Source organism: Cavia porcellus, unplaced genomic scaffold (assembly GCF_034190915.1).
Source record: "Cavia porcellus strain 051 isolate PalLab524CR breed Dunkin Hartley unplaced genomic scaffold, mCavPor4.1 scaffold_7, whole genome shotgun sequence".
In the NCBI taxonomy this organism is placed as follows: Eukaryota; Metazoa; Chordata; class Mammalia; order Rodentia; family Caviidae; genus Cavia; species Cavia porcellus.
In genome coordinates, this window is record NW_026947490.1 from 8427029 (window position 1) to 8448922 (window position 21894).

Below are 21894 nucleotides of genomic sequence, written 5' to 3' on the forward strand. Positions count from 1 at the left end.
TCCATGACCCTGTTTTTTTCCTTCAGTTAATGGAGATAGAGGATGTCACAAAGATGTACACTATAGCCCTTCTGAAGCACTCATCAAATTGTAGGTTTCAGTAATACTAAGTGGTATTTTTGAATGATTCTTCTTCGCCCCTGATCTCACCGTATGACAACCCCTCCCATTCACAAAATGCTTTTGCTCTTCAGCCTCACTCTTTTCAGAGAGAAAACCGTGACACATTATTTTTCATTTCACATCACTTATGCAGAGTAACGACTGCAGCAGCAGTATCGATTTTTTTTTGACAAGGTCCTTTGGCTACCAGAAGACAACAGAATATTTCAGTAGGTGGCAGCCTTCCCTCTAGAGGTAGGGCTACTAGTATATTGTTCACCCAAGTTATTGGATACGAATCAAGGCATGGTTTTATGAAGAAGACATCAAGACAGATACAAGACCTGCACTTTAATGGTTCTCTTGTGTGTATATATGTGTATTTATATATGAATAATAATAATAATATAGCTTTTATTTTAATGAATTTATAGTTAACTACCTCAAACATGGTAGAGCTCTACTATGGAAATAATAAAGAAGATTGCATTTTTCCCTTTACTAATAAAAAGTCAGGAATAAGTATGTGAATTACAGCCCATAAAACATGCCTTTATTTTGTCCCTTTTATGAACATGGTGTGTTATAATAATCAGTCACTTGAGAATAACCCTATTTGTAATACACAGATTCCAAGTCCAGATATTTATAGAAAAAATTGAGCCTGTCGTGCAATTATATTGCAACACAAAACAGAGGAAACTTTTATTAGCTAAGCTTCATATTGTGTGAATTTTAAGTTATCTTAATGTTTATATATTAATGATAATAGCTTTTTAATTGGTTCCAAAATTGGGCATTGTGTATCATAAGTTCCCTGACAAATTCTACTAGAAAAGCTGAAAATATTTTGTTCCCTGTCAATGTTTATTTCTTTTTAGTGAGTCTTTAACACCAATGTCATGTTTTCATAAAAATAAAGTTGTTGTATCATATATGCCTTCTTCTTGGGCCAATTTTTAGCCAGGATTTAACAATTCTTGAATTTTGGATAAGTGTAACATATATGTATATATATATATATATACATACATATATGTTACACAATGCTCACAATAAAAACATCTCAAAATCCTGAGTTTTCTCACCAAAAATATCTACATCTTCTACTTATACTTGTAGTATAAGTTATAGTACTGACATACTTTAGGGTGGAGGCCCCAAAAATCCACTGATGCTAGATGTGGAGTTTGCTAGATTTTCTCCCAATTTGTTCATCAAACTTTTAAGGGAAAGTTCATCTCAATTCATTAACATCTTTCATGCAGGTGTTTGAGTATACTTTTAAAAAATGATGGCCTTGTATTCTACTGATTCAATATATACCCAATCTTTTCTGTTCAAAACTGGACAGTGATTCAGCAGGCTGGCTATCTGTAGAACACATCTATTTGAACAGTTGTGCAATACTCTAGGGGCACGGAGACGAAGCCCATATCATAGCTAATCTCCAGCTCCCAGAAAGACCCACATATGATCCTGGTCTTTGTTTTTGAAATACTGGTGGAACCAGAGAAACAAGAGAACACATGCAATGCACTGTCACAGGTAAATACGAGTTTTGTGTTGCCAGCACAGTTGTATGAACAGAATTTTTGTTGGGGGATTTTCCACTTTTGCTCTATCCCTTCTTTGTTTTGGAGTTGTTAAGCTGTGGAAAGGCCAGGAGAAGAGTACCCACCTATTTCCTGTTGTCTCTCCCACAGCAACCAATGGCGTGCTGGGTACCACAAGAGAGCCTGAACACCTACCAACCAGTCTTCTTTCTTTATCTTTAATGTCATGCTAAAAGTTGATAAATAAATAAGGTTATTTTAAAAAATACTGTTTGAGAAAAAAGATGTACACTTTCCATGGAAGCTTTTTAAGTGACTCTAGTTACTTTACATATAAATAAACTGCACGCATGTTATTTGAAGGAAAATTCTAGACTTTGATGTTAACTAGCTTTATTTTCTCTTCCACTGTTTGTGCAACCGGAAAAAATGAACTCTGATTTGGGGTAACTCTTCAACTTGAAAACAAAATGTTAGTAATTGCATTGTTTATTTGCATAGTTCCTTTATCCAAGATCTAAATCCTTTTCAAGGCCATTAATTCTTACTAAAAAACATTCCATGAAGGCAACGAGGAGTATCTGCTTTCCTGGTGTTGGAGGAGGAACCAGAGCAGAAACCTTGGTAGGCACAGTGACAACTCAAGCAATGAGGATTCTTGGTGGAAGCTGATACCTTGAGGTTGCTGGGTCTTGACCTGAGGTAAACTGGCTAACCTGAAACCAAATCTGTTTCGTGTGTTTTGCTTAATGGCAACATTGTAATCAGTGTTAAAAAGTGAAAGAAAGACTGCTTTTCAAAACACCCATGATCTGTTAAGAATAGAAGGATCTGTGAACCATGATGTACATTACCACATGGTCAAAGCCAACTAGATTTGAGGAGGGTTTGCTATATTAGGTGAGATGACACTGCTCTCATCAGTTCTAGTGTATTCTGTTTTCTGCTCCCCGTGATCTTAGCATTGGGGTTTGGGACATATACGTGAGGTTTTAATGAAGCAAGAGTGTGGTACCGAACCGGAGTCAAGTCCACAGCATCTGTGCTCCCCTCACTGACCTGTAAACTCTGGAGGCAGGGTCTTTGCCTCTCTGATGGTTTGTCCTCCAGTGCATTGAATCGTGCTTGTCCTGTAGTAACTGGGCAATCAAACCTCTGAACTAACGAAAAGACAAACAAATGAATGGCTTAAAATGACATTTGAGTCATTAATTATTGGGACTCTTCAGAGGAAGGAACTGTTTTAGAAGGGAAATGGACTTGAGAAGTTTTCCAGAACTCAACTGATTGGTTTGTTTTGTTTTGTTTTTTACTTTTTCTGTAACAGCATCTCTCACAAAAGGCTCATTGGAACTTGAGATTTCAATGCTATAAAAAAGTACAGCCATGGAACATAATGAATACATAGAGGTGAGGAGCCTGGTTTGATGTAATTGGACAGTGATCTACGAGAGCAAAACATGGTGGGGTCAAAATCCAGGTCACTTCTGCCGTGCTCTCTTTGCCTCTTCTGTCCTGGGTGTCCCATCATAACTGCAGGGCAGCTGCGAATTGTTCTGGGAGGAGAATGCCACTTCCTTTCGGAAACTTTCACTAGAGATTTTCTCTTAATAGCAGGATCCATGCCAAAGGGGAATTTCCACTTCTAAACAAAAGAATAGTCTAATTAAATTATATCAAACAGAACTTTTCTTGCATGAGATAGAAGATTAATAATATACTTTATTTGGCACCTATATCTCAATGATTGGTGAGAACTGTATTTGAATTTAGATCAGTGTTACTTGAAAAACCGTATTTTGTTTTGTTTATATGGACATATTCTAATGTACAGAATTTATGTCATGTAGAATTAGAGGAATGTCATTTCCTTACCACACCATGTATGTTTCTCCCTCCTACCCATATGCATATCTGAATTACGACATAAATTATATAAATATAATTAAATATGCTTTTACTGCTTTGCTAATTATAAAAATAGTTGTTCAAAATAGCATGAAATTTGAAACCAAACTTCACTGAAAGGCAAAGGAAATACAGGAACAAGAAAACCCATCCAAATTTGTAACTTTCAAATAAAATCGCTGTTTCAAACTTCACCTTTAACATGTTCTGCAGGCCACACATAAACCACCAATTACAGGTGACCAATTGATTTATCGTTCACCCAGTATAGTACAAATTTTGTCTCTTTCTTTCCTGAGTTCAGAAAAAAATGTCACAGTAAGTCAAATTGAGGAAGGTAGGTTGACATAGATGAGACTGATATTTCAGTAGCTAGATGCTTGTAACTCCATCCCTGACAATACCATTAATAAATAACACTTCAATGTAAAAGTAGTCAGTGAGAACTTAGGTTCACCAAGACATCAGGAAACTTCTAAAACAGTAGTCGGGAAACAAATCTTGTATTAGTAAGAAATATATAAAATCATGCACAAATTCTTGCCAAAATTAAATATATATGTATATTATAGAAATTTGTGTTTATTATCCTAAATTTTACCCTTATTTTTGTAAACGTAGGGAATACTAATATAATTGATAATTTTTTATCTCATTAAAATTATATATTAAAAACTGATACCCTAGAGTCTTAGGTCACCAATATTTGAAATGATAATTGGAAGGAACTACAAGACAATGGGGTTATTTACTGTGAGTTGAAAGACTGGAGATAGAATAAGAAAATGGAATTTGTTTGCATGTGTATTCAGGAAATTCAAAGAATGCCAGAGTAAAATTCAGGGGACCCTGGGACATGATATTTACCTTTTGAGAGGTAGGTAGGCACAGTTCTGGGGCTGGTAGAGTTCCAGATACATATGATTTTAAATTCTTTTTTGTTAGACATTATCCAGTTTAGACATTAAAAAAAGGACTGAAAACATTATGTAATTTACACATGAGGTAGATTTTTAAAATTCTGTGTGCAGAGAATCATTTTCTTTAATTATATTGCTCAGTTACTTATTTGTTTATTTTTCAAATATTTACTGGATTCTTACAATGATCCAGGAAATGTCTACTCATTGGAGATATACTAGTGAACAAGACAAAGCCATTTTATCCACAGCTTTTGCATTCTGCTTGAGAAAATGAATAATAATAATAGTGAAAGAAAAATACACAAATAAGCAATTGGTTCCTTGAACACAGCATCAAAGTTACCAAGAGTTACCAAGGAAATGGCAAGAACTGGGACAAAGAGATGTCAGCATTGTCTATGTGACACTTGATAAATACTGAGAGCTTACTGGGTGCCAAGCACTACACAAGTATATCGATGTATGGCCAAGCTGAATAGGCCCTTATTACCCTCCTAGAGATTCTGGGCTCCTTATCTACAGGAACAAATGTGAGGCAGATGGCTACCCAAGCGTGTTCCAGATCTAATATTGCACCTTCTGCCATATGCAAAAACAGTGGTTGTAGGTTGAGCACATAGACAGGTAGTAAAGCATTTAGTTAGCATGCACAAGGCCCTGGGTTAATCCTCAGTGCTGCAAAGGAGAAAATGCAAAAGCAATGCCTGTATCTTTTCCTTTCCAAAGCTCTTGACCTGAAGGGGTGACTGATAAGACCAGACAGTTTGGTAACATAAGAATGAGATAACGTGTTATTGCTCAATATGAGAGACCAGAAGGCCAGCTGAAATAAGATAGTTTCAGAAGCCAATCAGATCATCATACACAAGTCCCAGTAGCAGAATCCTAAAAAAGGTATCTGGGCCAGAGAAGAGAGAAGATAAGAAAAGAGATAGAGAGTCAAATGAACCACAAAGCTGAGTGCAGACCACAGGCAGCCCACTGACTTCTCATTCCTGAATGCTTACAGCTTAATAGGCTGCCTTTACCTGTATTTTCAATTAATGTTGTGCTTTTTTCAGGGTGAAAAGAATGGTTTGGCTTAGTTGATGCAGTGATTTACCTTGAATATAGCAAGGTCTACTATTGACATGACATCAGTGCCAAATCCAACACTTTGACGTTTTCCTGACCACACTTTTATAGTCCTGGTGCCAGGCGAACACTGGGGAAGGTCTATCCTTGAGAAGACTGGAGTGTGGAGGTTGGGTAACATTGGAAGAACATGAAAACACACAAGTCTGTACCCAAAGGTCCTGCAAAGCAGCAGCTCTTGGTGTTCTTCCAGCCCAAAGGGGCTAAGTACTTACACGATCAGCTATAATATATCACATTAGAACATATAAATGTGCTGATCACAAGCTGACATTATTATTTTTAACAATTGATTTATGGGAAAGAGTTTATTGACCCAGCAGTTCTTCCCCTCACTGTCCCCTTAGTGCTCTGTTAAATTATAAGCAAGGATCATGTCATCATTTCTTGTGTCCTACACTTATTACAGGACCCCATGGACAGTATATTTGCTGGTAATAAAGTGTTCAGAAGCTATTTTAGTAAACATTTTCTTTAAAATTTTCCAGTATAAAATCTCTATAAATATTTGGAATGAGACTGATGAATGATTTCTTATTTTCTCCCTATTTTCACTGAAAGTGTTTTAGTCCAATGTTTGATAATATTATAATGGTCTTTATCTGAAATGTCCAAGGTAAGTTTCAGAAATTCACAGGCGGGACTTTGAGAAGGCAACCGGATAACATGGGTTATCAGTGGATTGATCCATTCATGAGTTCCTAATTTGATGACATTATTTCAAACCAATGGAAATTTAAGGGCGGGGCCTAGTTGCGGGAAAGGGGTGTGTAGGCCTGATGTTGGCGACCATATCTGGTCCCTGTTCCATTTCTCTCTGCATATTTCCCCCTCACTCTACTTCCTGTCTGCCATGAGTGAGCAGCTCTGCCACTCCCTTTACCAAGTTTCTGCCTTTAGAACCAGTGTACCACATAGATTTTTAAAACCATGAGCCAAAGGAACCCTCTCCTCCTTTAGGTTGTCTGTGTCAGGTATTTTTGGCCCAGCAACAGAAAGGTGATTAATACACCTGTATTACAATATGTTGTCTTTTATAGTAACTTAAAGCCAAGAATTGCACGCACGGCTTGTTCCAATTATATTCTTTCCCAATGTCCTCTGAAGTTGATTTTAAGTAAGGCACTTAATATCTAACCCCATTAAAATTTGTAAACACTGGTTGCCTATGGCGGACAGAATCTCAGTTTGAATTTTAAGTGGAAAGTTAATTGTTTTTTAAATTAATCAGTAACATGGCCTAGCTCTATTTGCCTGGTTAATTACTTTTTCCTGTCCTGTTAACTCCAACTTTACAAGGGGAAGTCATTTCTTATGCTCCTGTACTCACTGCTTGCTCATAAGGCCTGTGTGTGCATGTGTTCTACGTGTGGCCTTCTGTCTCATAAACGCACGTCTAATGATATCATATCGAACAACGGACTTTGGTACAGACAATCGTTATATCTTATTTTTCTCTACCCTCATCAAAATGCTGCTGAAAATTCTCAAGTGAAGATTGCTGTTTCAGATGACTACATTCTATCTACCAAATGTTAAATGTTAGCAGACATAAAAATATAAAGTGATGCAAGCAGTTAGTTAGGTTTGAACTGTGTGACCATCTATCAAGTCACACGGCGGATGGTGGGGTGAGATGTTGGCCTCAGAGTTCTAAGAGGCGGGAAGGATCCAGAATTGGCTTCTCTCCCTGTAAGCTGTAAGAAGTCAGGTACGTAACCTTCCTAAATCCATTTCCTTCTACTGCTTTAAGAAGATGGTTGGGAGGCTCAAATCACGTCAGTAATATTATTTAAAAATCATAATCATAAGCAAAAATTATTAACTATTAGGATTTTCTTCCTTTCTGTAATGAATATGACTCAAACTTTTGGTGAATTGTGGCAGAGTCAAACTAAACTTATGAGAAGTGTTCTCCCTGCCCTCGCTCTTTATATGGTGTTTTTGATTCAAATACTATTTAATATCTATGCCTGGCCAAAAACTTATGTTACAGATGTACTTTGTTTTCTTTGAATGTGATACAGCAGCCTTTACATTTCAGTAGAAAGGAATATTATAGGAAATTAGGACAGCTTTTAAAATTTGTTTTTGAAGTGAGTCTAAAAATAACAGTGGGATACAATTTTATGGACTACAAAAGTATTACGATTTTTGTCATTGGTCGAGGGTAGAAAAAAAAAGCTGTAGAAAGAATACTGGTGATTTCGTACGGTATGTATTTTTTTCTAGAAATACTGTATTATTTGTACCCTTTTACTGCATTGCTTTTTTTTATGTACTTTCTTTTTCTTTTCTTCTCTCTTTAAATAAAAAAAAAAAGAAGAAGAAAGAGTAAGTTTGCTGAATGAATAGTAAAAATGGTTTTGTATTTCTATTGGTTACTAAGTTTTCATAAAACATAAAGTTTTCTAGTCTGTTAAATGTGTTTATACATAAAATCATTCACTTTATTGTCCTGAATTTGTTTATGACTTATTTTAACAAAATACATAGTCTGTGGTGGTCATTTCTTTAAGCATCATGATCTGCAGCATAATAGACTTTCGAGACAGAACAAGAATGGGAGAGGAATGAGCAAGTTGTCTGTGTTAGTTTCAGCACAGAATCCTGAAATTCTAAATGCAGAACTGGGGTGTGGTCTGCAAGATTTCCATAGCTTAAACCTCTCTGAATATAGTGTCCAAAGAAATATTTTTCAAACACGGTGAGTTAGATATTTAAAATAAAAACCATTACATTGTATGTAAAAGTACACTGGCAAGAAAAAATGTCAAACAAATTTTGTTTCTTCCTTAACTCTGAACATACTCGCCACATTGAGGGGTAGAGAAGTCAATAAAGGAAAGAATGCGAGTTTGATTTTTCAGTTCTGTAAGTTCGCTAAGCAAAATCTGTGTGGCTTTAAAAATGTGCTCTCTTGAGGTTTAATTTATTCACTTATAAAAGGAAATTAATATCTTCTGCCTGCTTAGAATATTTTAAAATTAAAGTATACCAATGTGAGGAATTTATGGCAGGGGATTTTCAGTACTCCATAGTTACTGTTCTGACCAACATTTGAAAATAGTGCATTTGAAAATTTTCCCAAAATCATTAGGATTAGGGGCTTTTATGTCAAATCATCTCTACAAATTTCGCATTAATTTAGACAGAAAAAATTTCCACCATAGATCTTTCTCTCTCTTTTTTATTCTTGTGAAAAATGAGTGAATATTTTCTAATGTGGGAGAACTCCTGAGGCAATAAAAATAGATGCTTCAGAATTACGCAAGTTTAACTGCTTAGATCTCTTAAGTACAGAGCCGCTGAGGTCTGCATGTTTGTGCCTTCAAAATTCCTGCACTGAAACTCACATTCCCAGTGCCACGGTATTTAGAAGTAGGACTTTGGAAGGCATTAGGCCTAAGCGAGGCTGCAGTCATGGAGTTCCCATGGTGGCTTCGTGTCTGTGGAAGAAGACGGACACTAGGGCTTGGTTTCTCTCCCTGCCATGGACAAGACAGCAGAGAGACAACCAAGTGGTCATCAGAAAGTGAGTGTACCCTAGAATTCAGCCATTCTGGCACCTCGATTTTAGGCTTCTCAGTCTCCACTGCAAGGGAATGAAAATGAATTTTAGCTGGTTAAATTAACCAGCCTGTACTAATTTATGAAATCAGCCTGAGCAGGCTATTATACTAGAAAATGCCTACACCCAAAAGACTTGTTTAGTTTAGTTTAGTTTAGTTTAGTTTAGTTTAGTTTTTAGTTCAGTTCAGTTCAGTTCAGGTCAGTTTTGCTTCTTTGATGTACCTGAGATTGGGTCTGAGATCTTTGCAGTAGATATATCCCTAGTCCTTTTTTATGTTTTACTTTGTCTTGCAAAATTGCTAAGTGTCTAAGTTGGGCTCAAACTTATGATCCTTCTGCCTGAATGTCCCACTGTGCTTAAATGGAGTGTGTGAACCACCATTCCCGGTTTAGGAGAGTGTTCATTTTGAGCAAAACAACTGAAAATAGTTCACACAGAAGTAGCCGAAAAGAAAGACTGTTAATAAATACAAAGCATTTTGATGACTGAAAACAATAAACAGCTGTCGCTTAAGGATGATGAACAGGATATTATTTCAGGAACAATAACAACAAAATTTCCCTATTAACCCACAAGACTGAAGCCCTAGACAGGACCTCCACCCTGTAAAACAGGACCAACACCCCAGATAGGCAAGTCGCTCTGAGCACTCCTCGCCTGGAGGGGCTCCTCCCCCAGGGTGACTCTGCTTGGCTTCTTGCAGGACGTACCACAGAATTACTCCTGCTTTGGAACGGACTTCTGTGACTCCTCTTCTGCTTTCTGCATCAGAGAGGGAGAGAAAGAGGCCTGGCAAGGGTGAGTGTGTGGACCCCTACACCTCAAACTGCTGGAAGTAACCCGGAGAAAAGGCAGAGACCCTCAGGGGAAAAGCCCAACGGGTGACCATGAGCATTTGCTTCTTTCTTAGGTTCTTGGTAGTATATTGATTCTTCATAGAAACGAAAGTAAGAATTATGGGATATCTGCATAGGTTGCTTTGTAGTTCTAAAGTAAAGAACCACAAAAATATTGTTAATCTGCTAAATCTCTTATTATTGCTACTTGAATCTTATAGCCACCTTAATCGTTTCAGGAGAACAGAAAAGTAGCTAAACACTTTGCCCTCTCATCTTTGAAGACAGGCCTCCTGTCTCGGGTAAACTTACATTGCCATTTTCTTTCCTGCCTATGTCGTTTCTATGACCTATAGGGCATGGTTATTTCAAAATATCATGGGATTAACTGAACCACTGTGTATTTTATGTGGGTGCCCTAGGGTATTTCTTAGTAGGGCAGTTAACTCTCCAATTATTCTAATGTGGACCTCGGGTTACTTCCCTTCCAGATCTTAATCTTTTGGCAAGGAAAATTTCAGTAGCGGAGTACTTCATATTTCGAAATGATGACAATATTTTTTGCATGAAAAAATTCCTTTTAAAGCTAAATGTTTAAGGAAAGTAAAATTAGTTTCATATAAAACCAATAAATATTTTAAGAGGCGGTGCCATAAAAAGACCACGGCATTCAGATTCATGGACATCTGTTTTGGCATCATTTTGGTATAGGTACCCAGCAATATTTAAACACACTTCTTAGGAGATCAGTCACCCAGGAGTTTAGAAGAGAAGTCTGATGAATTGACATATTTCCTCACATCCATAAAATATATCTATGTATTAGTCATTGTTTCATCCCTTTCTCACTTTTTAAATTACACTGGCTATTCCCTTTTGTAAGACTGGTTAGGAAAAAAAATACTTAGACTGCCTGGGGTTTGGTTTTCAACTCTATTTTTGAAGATTGCAGATTTATTTTCTGTAGATTACTTCCAGTGTCACCAAAAATGTGCCACTGATACAAACTTGATGAAAAAAATCCGAGATATTTTCAGCTTCAGGCCAAGAAACATCCAGCAATTTAGCTCTTACTAGGTCAACAAAACAGGAAAATTACTGGAAAGATGACGCTTTAGTTTATTTTGTTTTAAAAAATATTTGGTGAAATAAAATGATAGCAATTTGATCTACAATTTTTGACCCAATTTTTGTTTTGGGTTTATTTACTTATTAGAAGTCTAGCGTTTTCGTCTTTTCCTCTGTACCACCTACAGCCTTTGTTTCAGTTATCTCCATAAATCATGTAAAGTTCTGACAATTAAACTCTCAAAGTGCAGTAAGTGGTTAGAAAACATTCTGTCCTGCACATGTGTTTGGATTTAAGGGAGTACTAGCAGGAAGCAAAGAAAAGTTAAATCTTAAAGAAAAACTGTTGTTACCATGTTCAGGTGAATAGAAATTAAAATACACTTGGGTTGAGAAAAACAGAACATAGTGCCCATGGTCATCTCCAGAAGAAAAGTGCTGGGGGAGTTTTCCCCAAACTGTGCTCGTGTTCATCTTAGTATCACTGTGCTCATCACTGTGAGAAGATATCATTGAAATGAGCTTGCAAGTAGGCGATTCTAGGTTCTCCAGAGGATACTGCATTAGGAAGTATAAGCAAGTTTCTTTGCTGCCTAATATAACTAAGTTCAATGAACATGGCTGCCTTGTCCTGTGAGCATTCTGTTTAGAAACATAAGCCATTTGCTAAGACCTAGAATTTTGTACCATTTGCAGAATTTTAGTTCATTCAGGATAGGAAAACAAAGTACCAAGGACTGAGCCACAAAGTAAATACCTGGCTAGCAAGCTATAAACCAGCTCATTCTGTGTGGAGGCGTTCGCTACCTCAATAAATCAGCTGGCCTTTTTTTAATGTTTGCATTTTTTTCTCTCTTAAATGAAGATTATCAGAAAAATAACAACAGGTAATTTTTTTTGGCTTAGAAGAAAACTGTGTTTTGTGCCAAAGAAGGAAGACAACCTCAGGTATTTAATTACTTCAGGCTTGCTTTGGTTCTTGGCACAATCTGTTGCCTGATCTCACTCCAGTAGAGCTTGCTTTGAAGTTGTGGACAAATTAAATCAACCCCTTGGATCACATGTGTCCCAAAGAATGTGGTTTTCCAGGTATGAACAATCTGTCAATCCCCTCCTCTTCTTTCCTTTTGGCATTTTAATAGTCCTTGCAGAGTCTCTGGCAGGTATTTGATTTTATACCTCCGCTAAAGCAGCTTTTATGAAGCATTTAGAACTACCTGTATAAGGTGCACTTTCTGGCTGCCAGAGATTGGCGCTCATTTCATGGTGGTTGTGCAAGCGCTCGTAATTACGGCTGTAGGTAAACATACTGCTGTCTCCTTGGAAAACTGAGAAGTACAAAGAATGTTTGTGTGTCTTTCTTTGGTTTGGACACACCTGACTTACCCTCCCCCTCTTCGTGGCCAAGAAAGCTGTCATACTTGATTTGCAAGTTTACCTGTTGGAGTCAAAAGAGGGGCCACCACATCAGCCAATGCTGGGTTTTATGAGGTAAAAGCACGACAGTCTTTTATTCGTAGACTCTCTGGGTTTTTAATTCATTACCACTAAAGGAAAACTGTTCTCTCTGCAGCCCAAAGATATTTGCCTCCAAGCAGCACCACCACCTCAGGATTCCAGTTGCATAAAACTCACCCAAGAAGAGAATGGCGTCCTATGCTCTGCAAATAGCTGGTCTGGTGTTTAGTGGTATTGGTATGATAGGCACAGTGGCCGTCACTATCATGCCTCAGTGGAGAGTGTCAGCCTTCATCGAAAGCAACATCGTGGTGTTTGAGAACATTTGGGAAGGACTATGGATGAATTGCATAAGGCATGCTAACATCAGAATGCAATGCAAAGTCTACGATTCTCTGCTCGCTCTGTCCCCGGATCTACAGGCAGCCAGAGGACTGATGTGTGCTGCTTCTGTGCTGTCCTTCTTGGCTTTCATGATAGCCTCGCTTGGCATGAGGTGTACCAAACTGACGGGGGACGATGAAAATGTGAAAAGTCGCATCCTGCTGACAGCCGGAATCCTCTTCATCATTACAGGGATTGTGGTGCTCATTCCGGTGTCCTGGGTTGCCAACACTATCATCCGAAACTTCTACAGCCCAGTAGTGGATCCTGGTCTGAAACGGGAGCTTGGAGAAGCCCTTTACTTAGGCTGGACCACAGCGCTGGTGCTGATTGTTTCAGGGGCCCTGTTCTCTTGTGGATTTTGCTGCACTGAAAAGAGCAGTAGTTACAGATACTCAATACCATCTCATCGAACAACTCAGAGGAGTTTTCACATGGAAAAGACATCACCGAGCATATATTCCAGAAGTCAGTATGTGTAACTCTCTGTGTTTTTTAGTTTTATGTATAAAACCATGCAAATGACTGAAATGTCCACTGCTTTCTACAAGTAAGACTCAGAGGGGCGTTGATTTGGCATCCTCAAGAGCCTATCATTAATTACAGGAATTGTGCACCATTTATTTATGATTCTATAAACGATTTCTGTAGAATGTGCTATTATATACACTGGTTTGATTGTCCTAGGAAGTATAGTAATTTGCTTTCTAAAATGGTATATTCATCTCTCCCTTGTATTAGTCACTGCAACATGCCTTGCTAGACTGTTATTTTACTGCTGTGACTTATCTGTCATAGCATTATGTATGTAGATAAGCTTGCAATTTGTATCTTGCAAAAAATAGAGACAAGCTCACAGGGTTTGATTTAAGATGAAATATGGATCCATTATACTAAATAAAGAGAAATCAGCTGTTGCTTTTCAAGGGAGCCAGGGATAGCATTGAAGTAGCTTAATATTAATTGTTTAAAAACAGTTTAGGGATCAGGGCTCACCATTTACAATGAAGATTAAAATGAAGGCTTTAATTAGTAGTGTTAAGGAAACTAAATGATTTTCTGATATCCCTTTTTTCAGCTGAGGAGTTAGAAATCCTACTCCTTTATCCTCTTTCCCAGGAATATTTTTCTTCTCTTGTACATTAAATTAACATCTTTTAAAATGCAAGTATTTCCTCAGGAGGCAATGTATTCAAGCTAGTTTTCCTGGGCTGTCCAAAGGAGGAAAATAGAACTGTGGCCTAAGAAAAATTGACATTTTGAGGACAGTGAATTTATTATCTTATTTTTTTTGTAAATATATAGGGACATATATTGACAAAAATATTATATATGTATGGGAATAGTTCAGTAAATATTTGAGTGAAGTCTGTGGGATTTTATCAGTACAGATGAAGGAATCCAAATAATTTTATTAGGTTTTTATTTTCTTACCATATAAATAATACTCTGAAAATTTCTTCTACTCCTATATGGATATTTAAATCAATGTTGTAATTTTAACTCTTTCATATATATACATATATGTATATGTATATATATATATATATACTTTTTATTGAGTTTTCATTAAATGAAGAAATACTGTTTGTGTTTTCTCTGAATCTGATGCAATTAATCATCCAGTTCAAAAGTTTGCATCTATGTTTATCCATTTAAAGGACTCTGATGCTGATTTATGTATTTTGTATTAATAAATTGTACTTTTTAATATTTATAGGATATTCTTTCTTTATTCCTTTTATATTTTGTTCATTTTGTAACACCATTTCTGAAATCTGTGATTTTATTTCTCCCAGTTTGAAAAAGAATTAGAAGGATTCATTTTAATAATAAGTTCAGTGTTAATTTTTGAGAATGGAACGCATGTCATTTAATAACAATCATAAATTTTAGATACTTGCACTAATATTTATTAGGGAGAATTTGTAAATTTTGAAAAGTATTGTAGATTTTTAAAAAATCTATTTATTATAAATATTATGTATATAATAGCTATGTCTTAAGCTTTTCATAGCTATATATATATTTCAACCTCTGAGAAATTATACAAGTTAATAGTAGTAGTTCACATTCAGAGGCATATATTTTACACCAAAATTTCCACTGATTTTTATAAAACATTATGCCATTACAACTGTTATGAAACCAGTAGTATCTTTGTTTCACAGATGGTGGTACCCCCAAAAGTTAATCAGTTTTACTTAATAGAGTAATGAGAAAAAATAAGTATTGATTGATTTTGTAGCTCATGCTCATTCACTTTTGGCAAAGTAGATTTTTTCCAGCACTTTCTAGCTTATAAATGGATTTTTATATGTGAAAACAACGTACTCTTCTGCTATTGGTTGGGAAAATACTTTGTATGTTTTTTTCTACTCAAGTGAGTTTCCTATTCCTCTGTGCTAATCCATCATAGACAAGGCCATTTGGGTCAAAATATTTATAAGAGCAGAAATGAAACAAAATTAACTGATTCCTTGGAGAGGAAATCTGGGGACACAATCTTCTAAGAATGACTCTTCAATCGAACATTCTTTATAACTAAAATATTACCCTCAAAATCTCAAACTCAGTGTATTATTTTATTCCTCTTTTCTTTAAAAGAGAATCATGCAATTTCTGATTTTTTTTTGTATCGTGAACTTTCTTCTTTTACTATCATGTCATCTCTTCCCTATAGAGTTTAAATAACTTCTATTGTTTCATTCTTTGCAGAATATTTTTTCTCTCGGTGTCCTCCATAACTTTATCTTAGTTCTTTTTAACTTTCAGGTTAGGTCTCAACATGCCTCTCCCAAACTTTTGTAGAACTGTCCAACTGCCCATAAAGTAGAAGACAACTGCTTTAGTATATGATAACGGACATGATGGGAATGGTAGTTCATAATCTCTGAGACAAATTTTATCTTATGATATAGCATCAGTGTATAATCAGTGCAATAATGATGATAAGGATTGCTAATAACTCACATGTCCAAAGCTTTCTTTAAATTCTGAAAAAGATACCAACTGATAATTTTGTGATGTTCAAACTAGGTCTGATTCTATTTTGTGGAAAACAAAAACAATGTTATGTTATGGAATGAACACAAGGAAGCAAAAGATAAGTTTTTTAATCTCCACCTAATGGTCAGCCGTATGAACTGTGGTCAAATTTTAAAATGCAGTATACCTCAATTTCCTTTTCTATTATTTTCCAACTCACACAACCCATCAGCACTTTGAATTTAGGAAACCCCATTATCCTCCCTTATACTTGATCTCCTAATTTTATAATGAAGATAATAAAGGTCATTATAGGAGAAAATTATATAAACTGTAAAGAAGCCACCTTAAAGCAAGAGTCAGTAAGTGCTGCCCATCTTATAAGATGCTATCTTAAAATTACTTGAAATTGATTGCAAAAGTCACATATGAATGGATTAATAAAAATATGGAATGAAATTTACGCATATTTGTATTAGATTTATGAATCTTATCAAGATTATAAATATTACATATATATGTAAATACCTATGTACATGTAATCTTTTCCCTCCTTCCATAACTATACTACTAATCTCTGTTAGTTCATCCAATAGAACAGTTTGTGCTGTCATTGATTGTTTACTCATTTTTATCATGCCTAAATCTTGTAACCTGAGCAACTACTTCTAAGTTAACAACATGCAATGTATTAGTGTTAATTTCCTATTTTTTTGAAATTCAATATCATTTCTAACCTTTTTTCTATTTTGCTTTTTTAAAATAAAAAAGTACAATGAAAAAGATTGTAAATCTTGCCATCAAGTTATTTTATGGCTCTGTATGTCTGGGAAATTGATCTGCTGAATTATGAAAAACATAGGTTCATTTTAATAATTTTACAATTGCTATAAAAGGAAAAAAGTACTATGCACATTTTGCTTATTTTTTTGCTTAGTAAAAGTATATCTGTTTATTTTTCAGATGTTTGACTACTGATGTTATTTCTAACACATGAATTTCCATGTATCATGGAAATGTTTCTGTGCTAGAGGACTGCTCTTCTGAGTGAACTTCTAAGAGTTTGTTCCAAAAGTGTGGCTTTTATGTAGTAACCAGATAACTGTGCTCTGATACTGGTGAAGAACTTAAGAGCTTTGTGGTCTAGGCAAATTTTTTAAACTTGCTTTGCTTTATGTTCCTTATTTGTACAATGGGGATCATAATCATGCCTGAATAATAGAGGGACTGTCAGGATTAACAGAGTTTAGCTATCTAATCTCTGTTAGTTCATCCAAAAAACAGTTTGTGCCTTCATCGTGTGGCTGATCATTTTATTCATGCCTAAATCTTGTAACTTGAACAACTACTTCTGCATACATTATACTAATTAGTGTTATTTTTCTACTATTTTTTGAAATTCTGCATCATTCCCATCTTTTTTGTTTTGAGTTTTTAAAATAAAAAAAAATTTTTAAAGTATTAACAGAGCTAACATTATATATATATGCCCTTAGCACAATATGGCATACGTAATAAGTTATGTAACAGTCTTTGTTATTATGCCTATTTTTTTAACCTAAACAGTGTTAGTCACTTTTTACTGTCACACTGTAAATTCTGTGTCCCTGTGATGAATCTCCTTCTGTTGATTCTGTGTCTAAAACGACTCCCACACATACCGTGAGAAGCTATTATGCTACTTTGAGTAGTAAGTGCTAAAGATATAGGAGTGGATAAAATGTAATTTTTGCTTTCGGAGAACTTGTAATCCACATAAGAGAGACAAGAGTGAAAATGTAGATTTTGATATGTTTATCATGTATTTAGAGTCTTCTCTCTTTCCATTATTGATCCATTAATAGACATTAAATTATGAAAACTTTGCATCCTAAACTGTGTGTGTGTGTATATATATATAGTAAGTATATAACAATTATGTATAGACAAACATCTTTATATATGTCTCTCTATATATTACATTACTTTTTCACATTAAAGTGATATCTTTGTCTTATTCATTGGTTCCAGGAGTTGTGATAATTACCAAAAACACTGAGTATGAAACCAGTTCTTTAGACCAGAAAGGGTAGGAAGTCACGAGGCAAACCACATCCCGACAAGTTCTAGCTCACACATCCAGAGCCACACAAAGGCTGAGTATTAGGACAAAATCTTCAGGTTAAAATGCCATAAATATCAAATTCACCAAGTTTCAAACCCATTGAGTAACAAGAGCTGACTGAACCCTGAATTAGCGGAGCCTGAGTCCTGCCCGAAGGCTTCCCCCTGAGTATCTTCCCTTTCCCCATTGTTACCCTCTCATTACTGTGCAAAACTACGAGGGTTGGGGGCCCTGCTCTACGCATGGCTTCCCTGTGACTCTCCGCCACAAGACCTTTGCTCAGGAGCCTTACACTGTTTTTATCATTAGCCTTTTCAGCAAGTTAACCCCTCTAACTTCACTCCAAACCTCTAGGTAATTTATTGATTTATGTTTCTGGTATCTATCACGTTTCCACCTTGAATGACATTTTATTTCTTTATCATAGACCTTTTGCTCTAAATTCACAAGTTCTCCTTCTTCGTACTAAGCAGGAATTCACGGGCTGCCGGAACAGTATCCCTCCAATGTCCTTTCCCCCAAATCTGATCCAACAATAGAAGCAAACACTGGTGCTGGACCTGGACCAACAGGCAGAGCCTGGGGGCCTTCTGAGGATATTCAGGCTGTGCCACATTCCAGGAGGCAAGAGCAGCATGTTGTTCAACTCAGAGTGCACTGAGAAGCAGGACTCCTGGTGGAGAGACCTGGACTGTAGGGAGCCATTGAAGCTGGAGATTAATCACATGTGTGGAGCCAAAGCAGGGCCAGCCCAGAAGACACAGAGAGCCCCAAACAAGCTATGTAAACAAGCTGTTCCAGCACCAAGAAGGCAAGGGACCTGGGCCAGCCAAGCAAACAACTTGCTAGGAAGTGGAGGCAAAACTGACATTTGTTTCCAGGGATGTAAGGAGTATATAAATAAATGTGCTACAGTGGCTGAGCAGTTCCTTTCCTCCCATGGGAGGATAAGGGCTCCACCTGGCCCCACTTTTGTCTCTTCTTAATTTTCTCATCCTCTAGCAGTCCTTAACCCTGCAAACCTCAAGAGCTGCATGCATCATGGCACCAGACCACACTGAAGGTTTTGCTGGGAATGAAGTAGGCAGGGAGAAAAACTTGGTCTCACTTGCTTGACAAGCAGTCTTAGAATAAGAAGTCAACATGTGTAGTCATAGTGGCATAATCCTGGAGGCACAGAAGGATGGGAAACTCATGCATAGATGTCTCTGCTTGTCTTGAGACTGGAGTACTCTGAACTCAGGAATGAGGGCACTCCCGAGCTGAGAGTCTAGGGATGTTTCTCAAGACTCTGATTTAGATGTAATAGAAACTTTCTGGTCACTACATCATCACTAGTATTTAGAATTCCTGTCACCCCAGTGATGGTCACATTTAAGTATAACAACTTGACTTGGAGGAGGGAAAAAAACCTTTTGATCATGTAACAGAATAACATATCTTAAAATAACATAGCTGAACATTAATAACTGATAACCTTTAAAAGAAGATACCCTCTGAGACAGAGAAAGGGCATTTATTTTTTGGGCTGCTAAGGAGAGAATCAATGGACTCACACAACAAAATATCTTTAACAGAGAAATATAGCAGGACTTTTTAAAAAAGCCTTATAAATAAACTGACTTGTTTTCATATTTAAAAGTCCTCAGGGAATTGAGAAACGAGGGACATCACTCTAGTAATTTTTTAAAAAATGGTGTTTGGAAGGTGAAGTAGAATAAAAGTACACAACAGAGAGAGAAAATACAATTTATAGAGAAAAAATATAAGGAAGTGGATGTAGAAACCCAAGAGCCTAAGGGGAAAATCCTGAGACTTAGAAAAAGAACAGATGAACCAGAAATAAAAAAGTTTGTGGATAAAAACGGTTTACTGAACTCTAGAGAAAGTTCAGTTAAATTGTGATGACAGTTTCAAACAAAGTATACAAAGTCTCATCAATTCATAACAGTAAGTAGCAAGAGCAACAAAATCATAGTTTCATCCAATACATTTCAACCACAAACCTAGAATCTAGAAAATGACAGATTAATATATAAAATGAATAACATGGCAAAGTCATTAGCCAAAGAAATGTACACCCAGCCAAAGAAATGTACAAATTGCATTCACTAGTTAGTAAGGCATATTGAGATTAGCACAGGCTTAGCGAGTATGTAACTCACCTACTTTATCTCCAGACAATACTAAAGTAACGGGTCACTAAAAAGACTGCAGGAGAAGGAAAGAGGAAAACAGTGGAAAGGAAACTCCATGGGCCATGACTCTTACAACAAACAAAAGGAAGTCCTGAGCCAGAATTGGGAGGACGGTTTGTGAGGTTCAGGATTCTATCTTCTCAGACTGTCTCAGCATCTCTAAAACCTGCTACTAAAAAGGTGCCCCACAATTCACAGCTCCTCCATTCCCAGTCCTTGAGGATTGTGAAAACCCAAAACTACAAAAGGAGTAGTTGTGTGCATTTTAGACTACTCTGGGCATGAGTAGCATCCTAACTCAAAACAGCAAACAAAAGCAAACTTCTAGAGAGACATTAACATTTCTAGAGAGAGGGAAGACTGTGCCAAATTCAGCCTCTCTGGGCCCTGGAGTTAAAGCTCCTGGAAAACAGAGACTTAGTGAAAGGCAAGGGGAAAAAAAAAAGTAGATGTCTGGGAATTGAGAGGACTCAAACAGAAAACCAGAAACCACTGAGAATCTGGAGAAATGGGGCAGGATGCAGAGCAAAGAATGAAGCAGTCACCCTGGTTCGGGGGAGGGGCCCTAATGCACAAGGTGGTGCCATGGGGCAGATACAAAAAAAGCAAACACTAGCTAAAGCCCCGAAGGCTTGGCAGGACAAGGCCAGCAGTGCTAGCTCAAAAAAGCACATGACTTACAAACTATAAAATCAGAGCGGGGTTTTACTCTGCAAGTGATTCCTTCCACAGATGGCCTAGCGTTAGAGAGAAAATACAGTGCAGTGCCCACCGTATTTGGGAGGGTACAACCAGGAACCATTTGAGGAAGGGGCTAATTATTTTTCTTTTGCCGATTTTTTCTTTTCCCTTTGTTTTCATGGTTACCCTCTGTTACTTTTATCTAATGCTATTGATTTTATTTTATACTTTAATACAATCCTTTACCTCACTTTTCTTTCCTCCTCATCTTTAATTTTTCAAATATTCTTTCATGCTCTCTTTCCATATCCTCTCTATCATTATTAAAATAGCATTATTAATCCTTAGATTTTTTAACAGTAGTATGTTTGACATTTTTCTATTGTTAATAGTGGCATAGTTGTCACAGTTAAGGAATATTTATTTTATGTCAGTCTTTGCTTTCTCTTTGTGTCTAAATTATAACTATATGTCTCTTTTTATGACTAAGGATGATATAATGATAGTTTATGCTGGTTATTATGGCATGTCAGTGTCCAGTCAGACTTGGACACTATTCTCATTGCTTCTGAGAGAAGTGCTATAGTTGCTGCAATTAATTGGTTTTTACTGTATGCCAGTATCTGTTTGGTCTTTTGTGTTATCAGTAATGCTGTGATTCATTTCCGGGAAAGTAGGATCTGGCCAGTTATATTGCATCCTTCCATCCCACCTAGTAGAAAGGCTTGGATCTTAGGACAGACAAAGCCAGAGAGCTAGCAATGCTCAAAGTGCACCAATGAAAAATATACACTAATGAAAGAGCTCTACATTAGCAACACATTCTTTCTACTGCATTCAATCTGTGAATGTCAGCACACACACACACACACACACACACACACGCACGCACGCACGCACGCACACACACACACACAGGAAAAAAAAAAAGACAAGGCAAGAAATTCTTCCAAAAACTTTTAATTTCCCCGGGGCTGATC

At 36.6% G+C, this 21894-nt stretch overlaps 1 protein-coding gene across 4 annotated transcripts; it reads left to right on the forward strand.

The window, feature by feature from the left end:
• Window positions 1–6916: 6916 nt before the first annotated feature.
• Window positions 6917–17839, forward strand: Cldn8 (claudin 8). Of its 4 annotated transcripts, none has more exons than XM_013149758.2 (3): window positions 6917–7334; window positions 9901–9995; window positions 12675–17839. In XM_013149758.2, the coding sequence occupies exon 3, from the start codon at window positions 12748–12750 to the stop codon at window positions 13423–13425; it is 678 nt and encodes a 225-aa protein (XP_013005212.1). In that variant the 5' UTR covers window positions 6917–7334; window positions 9901–9995; window positions 12675–12747; the 3' UTR covers window positions 13426–17839. The 4 variants fall into 4 exon arrangements, with proteins under 4 accessions (XP_013005212.1, XP_063108594.1, XP_063108593.1 ...); XM_063252523.1 differs by lacking the exon at window positions 6917–7334 and adding an exon at window positions 8024–9158; XM_063252524.1 differs by lacking the exon at window positions 9901–9995.
• Window positions 17840–21894: the final 4055 nt, after the last annotated feature.

Excerpts from the sequence above, each read along its gene's own strand:
- Cldn8 (XM_013149758.2), top strand. The coding sequence starts at position 12,748 with ATGGCGTCCTATGCTCTGCAAATAGCTGGTCTGGTGTTTAGTGGTATT.